Source organism: Stegostoma tigrinum, chromosome 2 (assembly GCF_030684315.1).
Source record: "Stegostoma tigrinum isolate sSteTig4 chromosome 2, sSteTig4.hap1, whole genome shotgun sequence".
NCBI lineage: Eukaryota > Metazoa > Chordata > Chondrichthyes > Orectolobiformes > Stegostomatidae > Stegostoma > Stegostoma tigrinum.
In genome coordinates, this window is record NC_081355.1 from 106,545,472 (window position 1) to 106,558,767 (window position 13,296).

The 13,296-nt window shown below is 40.8% G+C and overlaps 1 protein-coding gene across 4 annotated transcripts in view; it reads left to right on the forward strand.

Annotated features, from left to right (window-relative positions):
* ctnnal1 (catenin (cadherin-associated protein), alpha-like 1) overlaps positions 1 to 13,296 on the forward strand; it is a 311,456-nt gene that overhangs the window by 176,060 nt on the left and 122,100 nt on the right. For all 4 annotated transcript variants that reach the window (XM_059638327.1, XM_048554131.2, XM_059638321.1 and 1 more), the window contains one exon: positions 7,517 to 7,706. In XM_059638327.1, coding sequence (XP_059494310.1) covers positions 7,517 to 7,706 — 190 coding nt within the window. The remainder of the gene's footprint in view (positions 1 to 7,516; positions 7,707 to 13,296) is intronic.

Genomic DNA, 13,296 nt, shown 5'->3' on the forward strand with positions numbered 1-13,296 from the left:
CAGAAAACGCAGAACACAGCAGCTTGGTCAGCATTATTGGAGAGAGCAAACCATTAATTTTTCAGGTGTAGATCATCCGACATAATGCCAAGGTATTTCAGATGAACAAAGGAATAGAGAGGAACAAAAACAAAGCTGCTGGAAAAGCTCACCAGTTCGGGCAGCATCTGTGGAGGAGAAAACAGAGTTAACACTTCAGGTCCGGTGACACTTCCTCAGAACTGATGGTGGCTGGGATAACGTCAGTTTATATGCAGAAAGTAGGGAGGTGGGTGAGATAGGGAGTAAACGATAGGATAGAGCTCAAAGAGAGAGAAAGACAGTTGGACAGACAAAGGAGTTGCTAACGATCAGGCTGGGAGGGTGAATAGTTGTTAATGGGGACTGTTAGTAACTAACAACAGCGGGTGTGTAGTGGCAGGCTATGTGGTAACAAGGCCTGGTGTGTGGAGTGGGGGGGCTGGGACATGGGACAGTTCAGGCCCTAAAATTATTGAACTCGAGTTCAATTATAGAGTTCAATAATTTTAGGTCCTAAACTCTCCCATGTCCCAGTGCCCCCACCTCCCAATTTTCTGCATATCAACTGACGTTTTCCCAGTCACTATCAGTTCTGAGGAAGGGTCACCAGATCCAAAACGTTAACTCTGTTTTCTCCTCCACAGATGCTGCCAGACCGCTGAGCTTTTCCAGCAGCTTTGTTTTTGTTCCTGATTTACAGCATCCACAGTTCTTTTGTTTTTTTATATAGGGATAGAGAGGAACTGGAAAGGACAAAACACGAGTGAATGTGCACACACGCTTTGGAAAAGTTCTACGCAACAGTATAAATTGTCATTTCAGAAGACATAGTTTCTTCGTAGGTATTCCATTGCAATCAAGAATGATTTGGTTCCACTCTGATTTGAAGGATTCAGTACAAGCTGATAAATTCAATACCTGCACACTGAACCTTCTCTGGTTTGGTCAGATGATAGGCAAGGACTCTGATGAGTTGGTGGGAATTTTGACACTTTCATGGATGCTTTAAGGACATAACTAAGCCATTTACACTGTCCTCCTGAAAGTTTCCTCGCTGGATTGCAGGTTGTTAGGGACCAGACCAGACCAGACATCCTCAAAATATTTTAAGAAGATAGCCTAGAACCTAACTTTTTCTTTTTTAAAGGTAATTATAAAGTGTCTAACATGCAATGCAACTGGTTAAACTACTCAAAGTTAGGCAAAACACAATTTATTTAAACAATGTAGTTAAAATACAAATAAAGAAAGAGGAATTTAGAATAAATTAACAATATTGGAAAACTTAACACATTAATTAAGTGTTCCAATATAGTAACATCCCATAAACACACCCCTGTTTATAACATGTTGGAAGTGACGTGCTGCATTGTCATGTGGAAGAGGTTTGGTGCAATGACAGATTAATTTCACTCCATTCTTCACGAAGACAGGATCTGTGCTGGTTCCATCCATGAAGATCATTTCATCCATGTTATCGTGGAGTTGACGAAGGGGGTAAACAAATGTCCGAGGGCAAACAAATTTAAGCAGGATACCCCGTAGCCATCCCAGTTGAAGGCTTTTGTGAGGACAAAAAAGGCAAGTCAAGTAGTGTTGTATCTTTTCTTGGATTTACAGCACTGTGAAGCTAATGTCTACTGCGCCTCTTAATGGCTGAAGACCACACTGTGATCTGGAAAGAGCTCTTTGGTTACTGGGAGGAGGCAGTTGAAGAGGAGCTTTGCAATGCTGTTCACTGTGGCAGACAATATGCAGGCTTCTTTGTGGTGACTGCAATCGGATTTGTCATCTTTCTTGTATCGTGTCGTGACTAGATTACCTTGAAATCCCCCATTATGTAATTCTCTATTCATTTATTGAATGTTGGTGTCACCAATTAGGCCGGCATTGCCCATCAGATTATAGTTTCCCACACACTCTTATTCACCTTGGGCTTTTGGAGTGTGCATGTTGGCAGGTTGCTGGTGGTTTTGGAACCTGGATATATGAAACTATCAGGAACCTCCAGCCTCATCACCTCAAATACAAATTTATGGTTCAGGTATCCCATAATGTGCCAACTCCATTAGCATACAATTAATGATATCTTCCTGTGGTTTGGCCAGGTTCAATGTATGATTAACTGCTGTATACCCAAAGACTTCTGAATGCTGAACTGTCCAGTAGCTCATGACATACTGAATTTCATACCTCTGCTGCATGGAAGGTGGGATGATGGGCCTTAACACACATAACCAGGAAACATTCACCAATGGCTGTGATCACTGAAGACTTACTGTCTCTGCCTCTGAAAGGGCTTTGGAAGACAAAGCCAAACACAAAACTCAGCTGGCTAAGACATCACAGACAATAGAGACGACTGAAACTCTCAACTTCTCAGCCTACTCTGTTCATATGAAGAAAATGTGGAGGAGGTCACCGTGCCGGAGAATTGCACAGTTAGCACAGTTTTTGTTTTGGTGGTCAGCTCCATCATTTCAGAAGACAGAGGATGCCAAGAGGGGAAAAGCAGTGAGCTTATGTTCAAATTGTATAAAACACTAGGCTGTAGGTTTAGCACTGTCAGTTATAGTCACCATAGTGCGTGAAGGATGTGATCAGACTATGGAGCTTAGAGGAGAGATTTATGAGGATGCTGCTAAGGGTAGAAATGGAAAATGTTAGCGATGTGGAAAGATTGAATAGGCTAGGGACTTGTCCTTTGAAATGAACAACATTACGGGGTGATTTAACTGAAACATTTATATATACAGCAAATAAGGGGGAAACCTATTCCTTTCAGCAGCAAGATCACTCATTACAGGGCATTGATTTTAAGTAATTGGTAGAGGTATTAGTGAGGAGGGGTGGGTGGACTGAGAGAGTATAAAACTGACTGAAATGATGATAGAGGTGAAAACCCTGTCATGTTTATAAAGTAATTGGATGTGCACTTGAAGTGCTTTAATCAGGAAGGCTATGGACAAGGAGCTGGAGAATGGAATTAGTCTTGATAACTCCCTTTTAGCCAAATCAGTCATGCTGGGCTGAATGGTTTACTTCTGTGCCTTGCCTTTTTATAAGTTTCTCTGCATGGTAGTGAAAATTGAAAAACTGGCAGGATTTATAATATTAACTGCTCAGATTCGATTATTCAGACTGCAGTTTCTAATATAATTTCCTTTTTGCCTCACACCATAATCATTTTAATTTAATCATTTCTACCTTCAAGCCAATCACAAATCATTCCTTTTGATCATAACTCCCTCTCTCTTTCCCAGTCTTTGTACTTGCTTAAGTCGTGTTCCATCTTTCATTTCTTCCAAAACTGATGAAAAAAAGTTAACTATTTTTCTATTCACATTATGCATCTCCAGCTGGATATCTTCTACATATTTTGTCCTTATCGATGAGACCATAAGACATAGGAGCAGTAATTAGGCCAATTGGCCCATGAAGTCTGCTCTTCTATACAATCATAGCTGATAAGTTTCTCAACCCCATTCTCCCACTCTCTCCCCATAACCCTTAATTCCCTTGACAATCAAGAACCTGTCTGTCTCTGCCTTAAATGTACTCAATTACCTGGCCTCCACTGCCATGAATTCCATAGATTCACAATTCTCTGGCTGGAGAAATTTCTCCTTATCTTCATTCGAACAGGGCTAAGACTGTGCCCTCGGGCCCTAGTCTCCCCTACCAACAGTAACATCTTCCCAACTTCCACTTTATCCAGGTTGTTCAGTATTCTGTAAATTTCAATTAGAACCTCCCTCATCCATCTAAACTCCATCGAGTATTGACCCACTGTCCTCAAACGTTCCTCATATGTTAAGCCTTTCATTCCTGGGATCATTCTTGTGATCCTCCTGTGGACTAATTCCAGGGCCTGTACATCTTTCCTGAGAGTAATTTCTAAAATTACTCTCAATACTCTAAATATGGTCTGACCAGAGATTTATAAAGCTTCAGAAGCACATCCCTGCTTTTATATTCTAGCTCTCTCGAAATAAATGTCAACATTGCATTTGCCTTCCTAACTACCAACTCAGAGTTATCATGTTAGAATGACTAATTACTTAAAAATAATTCCCAGCCATCAACAGAAAGAATTGCAGGAGAAATATTCATATAAATACAGATATAAACAAAGAATTAGGAATAGGAACTTTCCATCATTTGATAAGACCATGGTTTATTTAATTGTGGTCCAACTCCACCTTGTTGCCTCACTCCCTAAATCTTTTGATTCTTGATTGATAAATGGGCGTCTGTAATTTCATCTTAAATTCCAAAGACCTGCACCATATTCTGGATGTGTCTCACCATACTTGGCACAACTGCAGCCTGACGTCATTTTTAAAAGACATTTTAAAAGCTCTTTCTGGCTAAAGCCAACAATTTTTTCTCATCCTAATTATCTGGAGTGCAGTTAAGAGTCAGCCATATTGCTGTGGGTCTGGAGTCATATGTAGATCCTAAATGGATTCATGGTATCATTAGACTCTTAATTGAATTCAAATTCCGTCATCTGCCATGGTAGGATTCGAACCCAGGTCTCCAGAACATTATTGGGGTCTCTGGATTAACAGTACGGCAGTAATACCACTAGGTCATCGTCTCCCCCTGCTAACTGTTGTAACTGTACTCGCCTTTACCAAGTCCTCTGACGTCTCATTCCAGATATGCTTCAACCTCTAAGAAAACATTGCTTTTTTAAATCTTTTGCCTCTCGCCTTAAACCTATGCCGTCTAGTTTTCCATTGTGGGGTTTACAGTGGGGAGAAGACATTGGCTGATTACCTTATCCATGCCCCTCATGATTTTATAAACCTCTATAAGATGACCCTCAGCTTTCTACGTTCCATGGAAAGAGAAGTCCTAACTTATCCACCCCCTCCTTATAAACTCAAAACTCTCCAGTCCCAGTAATAAGGGGCGGCACAGTGGCTCAGTGGTTAGCACTGCAGCCTCACAGCACCAGGCACCCGGGTTCAATTCCAGCCTCGGGTGAGGCTGTGTGGAGTTTGCACGTTCTCCCCGTGCCTGCGTGGGTTTCCTTCGGGTGCTCTGGTTTCCTCCCACAGTCCAAAGATGTGCAGGCTAGGTGGATTGGCCATGCTAAATTGCCCATAGTGTTCAGGGGTGAGTGGGTTACAGGGGTATGGGTCTGGGTGGGATTCTTCCAAGGGCGGTGTGGACTTGTTGGGCCGAAGGGCCTGTTTCCACACTGTAGGGAATCTAATCTAATCAACATCCTTGCAAATCTTTTTTGTATCCTTTCCAGTTCAATAACATCCTTCCTGTAGCAGAGCAACCAGAATTGTAAGCAGCACTCCAAATGTGGCCTTACCAATGTCTCGTACAGCTGTAATGTGATGTCCCAACTCCAGTACTCATCACTCTGACTGATGAAGGCAAGCATGTCAAACACTTCCTTCTTCATCCAGTCTACCTGTGACAGCACTTTCAAGGAACTAGATACATGCGCCCCTAGGTCTTCCTGTTTGACAACACTCCCCAGAGCCCTCCCATTAACTGTATAAGCCCTGCCCTGGTTTTTCTTACCAAAATGCAACCCTTCTCATTTATCTAAATTAAACTCCATTTGCTACTCCTCAGCCTACTGGCCCAGTTGATCAAAATCCTGTTGTTCGCTTTTAGATAACTTCCTTTTTAGATAGCATCCACTATATCACCAATTTTGGTGTCATCTGTGAATTTACAAACCATGCCTCCCATGTTCTCATCCAAATTGTTTATATAAATGATTAATAATAGTGGATCCAACACCGCTAGTCACAGGTCTCCAGTCTGAACAACAATCCTCTGCAACCACCCTCTATCTCCTACTATTGAGACAATTTTGTATCCAATTGGCTAGCTCTCCCTGGATCCAATGTGGTCTAACCTTACTGACCAGAATATCATACCGGACCTTGTCAAAGGACTTGCTAAAGTCCATGTGGGCAATGTCTGTTGCATTGCCTTCATCTGTCTTCTTGGTCACCTCTTCAAAAAATGCAATCAAGTTGGTGACACATGATTTCCCATGCACAAAGCCATGTTGACTATCTGTCATCAGTCCTTACCTTTCTAAATGCATGTAGGTCCTGACTGTCAGAATCCTGTCCGACAACTTATCTCTGAAGTCAGGCTCACTGGCCTGTAGTTCTCTGATTTTTCCTCACAGCCTTCCTTAAATAATGGTACAATATTAACCAGCCTCCAGTTTTCCAGCACCTCACCCGTGGCTATCGATAATACAAATATCTCTCCTAGGTGGCCTGCAATTTCTTCCCTGGCTTCCAAAGTTGTTTCATATGAATATTCCAAAATGGATTTCCACCAGAAAGGCCCACCTTGGTGATTGCTGGTTCCTTCAATCACTAAAAGCCCCACTTTTCCTTTCTCTTTGTTTTTGTGTGAGAGCTGGTTCTTTGAACAATCTTTTCTAGATGCTTCTGTCTTTCTGTCACTCTTCATGTCTCTGTATTCAAAAGCAACTGTCCCTGATATTTTAGGGGTTGAAAACTACCATCAGATTTTCAATCAATGCGATTAGTCTTCAAAGGTACTCCATTAGCTGTAAAGCAGTCTGGGATGTCTGGTGGATGTGAAAGGTGCTATATAAATATAAGGGTGGCACAGTGGCTCAGTAATTAGCACTGCTGTCTCACAGCACCAGGAACCCGGGTTTGATTCTACCCTCAGGTGACTGTGTGAAGTTTGCACATTCTCCCTGTGTCTGCTTAGGTTTCCTCCAGGCACTCCTGTTATCCCCCCCACAGTCCAAAGATGTGGAGGCTAGGTGGATTGACTATGCTAAATTGCCCGTAGTGTTCAGCGCTGTGTAGATTAGGTGGGTCATGAGGGCTGCGCCTGGGTGGGATGCCCTGAGGGACCCTGTGGACTTGTTGGGCCAAAGGACTTGTTTCCACACTGTAGGGATTCTGTGCTGATGAAATGTCATTCTTTCTTTCATGATCTCTTTCTTATCTTCCTGCTAGTTATTGCTTCTGAGCAGATTGAATGACTTTTCTTACATTAAATGGGAGACAATAGAGCCAGACTGCTTTTGTGTTACAATTGAGCATTTTAATATTTGCCAATGAAATAAGCATAAAGTTTATGTGGTTTTTTTACAGTTACACATTACGTCCATGCTATTTAGCAGCCTATTATTCCGTTAGCCTCAGCAATGCCTGTCCTTGCTCTATCACTCGAGAGGTGTTTCTCTTGGGGAAACTAATCTTTTAAGTATTGCTGAAATTCACACACAATAAATCAGTTTGGGTTTCGCATTAATCTTTTTTTGCCTCTTTGCTCAGAGTAATAAGACCCTTCAAACCACCAGGGCACCAGTAATAATAAATGTTTTTTTTTAGCTTCACGCTTTTCAGCTTTTAATCAGATGATCATTCATTCAGGTAAATATTTAGCACAGTTATAAAGATCGACAAAGGATTTCAAAGCTTAATTGCTTGAACTTTTCTTTTTCTTTTGGTTGTAGATCACAACACTTATCAACCATAAGGAGAAACCAAAGAAATCTGAGAAAACGCTACGAGCAATTCAACGGGTAGGGCAAGCAGTAAGTCTGGCTGTTGGAAGATTTGTCACTGTTGGTGAAGCCATAGCTAATGAAAATGAAGAATTAAAAGAAGAAATGTATTTTGCTTGCCAGGAGGCACGGAGAGCAGGTAGGCTGTCTTATAAAACATTGCAAATAATTTAGGGCTGAAAAATTAATGATGTGTGAACTTCGCTTGCTTCAATTAATATATAAATTGGTTAGTAATTTGTAGCAAGAATGGAATCTACTGTTAGTTTCACAAACTGTGCACCTCCATGATAATCATGAAGTTGCTTCCTACTCTACATTAACTGCCCAGTAAATTTGCCACAAATTGTGTGAATTAACTTCTTTGGCCCAAAAAAGTGAGGCTTCTGTCAGGTTGGGAACTGTTTTGTTGGAGGTTTGAAAACTAATCATTTTCATTTCTGCATCCTTTTTCTCTCTCCTAACCTGCATTTGTCACCTGTTCATTTCTCTTTGTGCATCTGATTTGACATTGAAAACAGAATAAAAAGTGTCCTCTCTCACTCATTTTCGGTCTTTAAAATTGATTTGGTTAAGGAGATGCACAGTTTGTACCATTGTTCACCACGGCCCCAAGTATCCAGTGCAGCTCCGAGGGACTGTTCCACTGATGGGAGTGCATATTTTGGAGATATTTTAGACTTGGGAAGTTATGTCCAGCTTCCTGACCAATATTTACCCTTTAATCAAAATCATTAAAATGATCTTGGTCATTGCCACCTTAGTGTTGGTGAGAGCTTGCTGTTTGTAGATTGTTTGTTTTCTTTAATAATAACTGTGCTTCAAAAGTATTTATTTGACTCTGAGGCACTTGGGGGCATCTGTTTGTCATAAAAGCTGCTTTACAAATGCGCGTCTTTCTTTCAATGTAAGATATTTTGTAAAGTGTCAATGTAATTATCTCCTCTGTCATGTTCTCTCTGCTTTCCTTTTTTTCCACCTTCCCCTCTGCCCTCCCAGTCTGACTGCTTGTTATTAATCCCTTCAGTTTCATATATTTTTCATGGTCCTATTTGAATATCATGAGTTTGGCTTTGTTTCCCATCATACTATCGTGTTTCTTTCTTTCTCTCACGCTCAGGTTTATTTTTGTCCCTCTCAAATGCCCAATACTGAATTGGAATCGTTTTTAATACAACCTGTTCAGGCGTGCTATGAAGCAGGTGGGGTTTGAATTTCCTGGCTGAGAAACAGGGATCCTCCACCAATGCACCTGCAAGAAATTGTATAGGTAGGCACAGGTCAGAATACATGGTTTCACCATGTCCCGTGATAGCAAGCTTCATAAACTTGATGTTCTTCTGTTACTATAGTTCAGAAAGCTCAGTTGGGACAGCGTTAGTCTGAGGGTCCCTGGTTCAGACTTGGATTTCAGCAGAGAATATGGGTTGTCTCTATTTCCATATTTTCATAGCTCAGTTCAGAGAGTGTTAGACTGAAGACCTCTTGTTTCACAATTTGGGGATGACACTGGGGTGGTTGTACTGTCACTGCACAAATTAATGCTCCGGGGACACAGTTTTAAATCCTATTGCAGTAACTGGTGGAAGTTAAATTCAATTGATCAATACAGCTGGAATTGAAAGCTGTAACGGCAATTGTAAAACTGTCAGCTCTCTGAATTAGAGCTGGTAAAAGCAGGATTATTGAATATTTTTCAGACTGAGATTGATAGATTCTTGTTAGGCAAGGGAGTCAAAGGTTATCTGGGATAGATTTGGGAATGTGAAATTCAAAGCCGTGATCTTACGGAATGGCAGAGCAGGCTTGAAGGCGTACTCTGAATTTGCATTGTTACTACTTTAGTGTAGTGACTTATTTGAGGACTTATTTTGTGATTAAATCATCATTTACATACAATTATTGAAATTTTCATTTGATAAAGAAGGCTCTACACCTTAGCCAAAATGGTGCCGGGATTCCGGCTGCAGGATTCCTCTTGCCATTTCTGACAGATTTTGTTTGGGGAGGTCAGGTGAAGGTGGCAAGATATGATTCACACAGCGGGGGGGGAATCATAAACCCAAGTGGGCCACTTATACTCACATTGAGTTCAAACTTTTGCTGGATGAAGATCTATTTGCAATAGGTTGTGACTTAGTTTTTAAGATGCCACTTCTCACTGGGTAGCACACTGGATCCAAGTTCTGCTATTCCCAGAGTTGTCAAGAGACACGGACCATTATGAATAAATAGATTCTATGTATAGTGAAACAACTAAGAATTATCTACATGTAACTCAATCTGTTAAAATTCATACACCCTTCCTAGAGAGAGAGATGCCCGTGCCCGCACGTGTGTGCACAAATACACACACACACGCGCGCACACACACACACACACACACACACACACACACACACACACACACACACACACACACACACACACACATACACACACACACTCTTTCTCTCTCTCGCTTTCGCTCTCATTCTCTTTGTCTCTCTCTCTCTTTCTCTCTCTCTCTCTCTCTGTCTCCCCCTCTCTCTGGTGATTTCTTCAGTGGAGTAAGATGTAGAAAATGTAGGTTTTTCCACTATGGCAGTCAAATCAAAGAGCAGTATACTGCTCAAATGGAAAGAGTTTCTAGAACCTGGAGATATGTGGGGATCTGGATCTCCAGCTAAATTAATTGGGGAGGCGATGACCTAGTGGCATTATTGCTGGACTATTAATCCAGAGACCCAGAGAGTGTTCTGGGGACCTGGGTTGGAGTCCTGCCACGGCAGATGATGGAATTTGAATTCAATAAATATCTGAAATTAAGGATCTAATGACAACCATGAAATCATTGTTGATTGTCGGAAAAACACATCTTGGTTTACTAATGTCCTTTGGGGAAGGAAACTGCCATCCTTACCTGGTCTGGCCTACATGTGACTCCAGACCCACAACAATGTGGTTGACTCTGAATTGCCCTATAGGGATGGACAATAAATGCTGCCTGGCCAGTGATGCCCTCATCCCGTGAATGAATAAAGAATAAATAAAGGTATCACAAAGACATTGATTTCTAGGCATGTCCAGTGATAACAACGGCAAATGGAAGGTTGGCTATTTTTGCAAGCGGCATTGAATATGAATATAGGGATGTTTTCCTGTAGTTGTACAGGAAATAGTGAAACCATAAAAATAATATAAATATTATGGAAGCAGTTCAGAAAATATTAACTTGGTTCATTCCTGGGGCTTATGATATGAAGAAAAGTTGAACAGATTGGGCTTTTAGAATTAGGTGATCATTTTGAAGGTGCTGACAGGACTTCATAAAGATGGGTACCAGAAGGTCCTGTTGTTGGAATGACTAAAACTAAGGAACACTTCTACTTTTCTGTCAGACGATTAGTAGTCTCTGTAATTCTGATCCTTCTAAATCAGTGGCGATTGGATCATTGATTTTGTTGGATGTTTAATTAGATTTTTGGTAGACAGTGGAGTTGACAGTTATAGGGGCAGAGAGGAAAGATCAGTGATCTTATTAAATGGTGGAGCAGGCTTGAAGGACTGCAGAGTCTACTTTTACTCCTGACTCCCATGTCCCTAGGTCCACATACTTCATACGTGCTATTAAGGGCCATGGGGCTCAGAGGGTGATGATGGGAGTGGGTTGAAAAGCATAGGTTTGCATTGAGGATATGAGGAACTGGGGTTGGACGTAGGTTATCATTATTGTGACGTGGGTTGTGAGTAGGTGAGATGAGGGCTTGAGGGCCAAGCCATTCTTATTACAACTGAAAAAAAATCCCAGAGCACTAATGTAGCCTTTTAAACAGCTCTCCAGAATAGAATGTACCCTCTCAATGGAAAGAAAAAAACTGCCTATCAGGGTTTCTCCTGAAGCAGGTACACAGAGATGGGAATTTTCCTGATTCTCAAGAGAAGAATTCCAAATCAGTGTCTCAAAAAAAAATACCGTCTATGAATGAAGTTGCAAAAATTATTTGATAGATTTGATTGCTTAAAACCCTCATCTCCAAGTTTTTAAATTGGGATAAAAAGTGTATATTTGCTGAATTTTTAATTACCCACTGATGAAGATGTGAGGAATCTCCCAGTACTAGAGGTCTAATTGGGGAAGGAGACAAAGGAGGTGAAAGAAATTAGCATTAGTTAGAAGATTTTACTGGAGAAATGAATGGGACTGAAAGTTCATAAATCCGTAAGAAATGATGGCCTACATGCCAGTGCCTTTTAGGAGGTGGCGTTAGAGATAGTCAATGCATTGATGATTATTTTCTGAAATACTATTGATTCTGGAATAAATTCTGCTGATTGCTGATGTCACCCCACAATTTAAGATTGAAAGCAGGAAACCACAGATCTGTTAACCTTACATCAACATTAGAGACAATGCTAGAATCTATTATAAAAGATGGGATAAATAGACACTTGAGTCACAATGATTGGATTAGGCGTGGTTAGCATGAATATGCAACTGGGAAATGGTGTTTGATGTTCTTGTAGGTGTTTTTGAAGGTGTTACTAATAAAATTGATAATGGAAAGTCAATGGACATAGTATACTTGGATTTTCAGAAGATTGTTGGTTAAAGACTCCCACAGGATGCTGGATAGAAAAATTAAAAGCAAGGAATAGGAGGTAGGGAGCTGGTATGGATTAATAATTGGCTCATAGACAGAAAAGAGAAAATAGGAATAAATGTACCGTTCTCTTGTTGGCAGACTAACAGGGTGTCACAAGGATCAGTATTTCAGTACCCACTGTTCACAATACATTCTGATGATTTGGTTGTGGGGACCAAATGTAATATTTGATGATACAAAGCTAAGTAGGAATGTGTCTTGTGATGTAGATGTAATATGGCTTCAGGGGATTTGAACAGGCTGAGTAAATGAGCAAGAACATGGCAGATGGAATGTGGAAAGATGTGAGGTTATCCATTTTGGTAGGAGAAATAGATGCATAGAATGTTTGTTAAATCATAAGAGCTGAGAAAGTGTACATGTGCAAAGGGACCTTGGTGCCCTTGTTAATATGCCACTGACGGCTAACATGTAGGTACAGCAAGATATTAGGAAGGCTAATGGAATTAACCTTTAGCATGAGAAGATTTGATTAAAGGAGTAGTGAAGTTTTCTTCATTTGTATAGGAGTTTGGCTATGCTACATTTGGAATCTCGTGCGCAGTTTTGGCCTCCTTGTTAGAGAAAGATAGTGTTGCCATTGAGGCAGTTGTCTCTATAAAGAGAGATTTGACAAACTGAGCTTGTATTCTCTAGAGATTAAACAATGACCTCATTGAAACTCATAAAATATTTAAAAGGACAGGCTGGGTAGATGCAGATCAGATGTTTCCATTGGTTGGACAGTCCACAACCAATGGGCACAATTTCAAAATAAGACAGATGCCACTTAGCGCTGACATGAGCACAATTTTTAAATGTACAGGCAGTAAGCCTTAGGAATTCTCTGCCACAGACGGCTCTGGAAGCTGTCTTTGAATATGTTTAAGGTAGAGATTGATAAATTTCTGATTACCAATGGCATACAGCGGTATTGGGATGGGATGGACAAAAGACATTGAAGTGTTCATTCAGCCATGATCATATTAAATGTTGGGGCAAGCTTGCTAGGCTAAATGGTCTACTCTTAATCTTCTGTTCCCAAAAGCAACAGAATAATTCAAAATGGCTACGCTAGCAGACAGTGCTTATTTGAAGCACTTC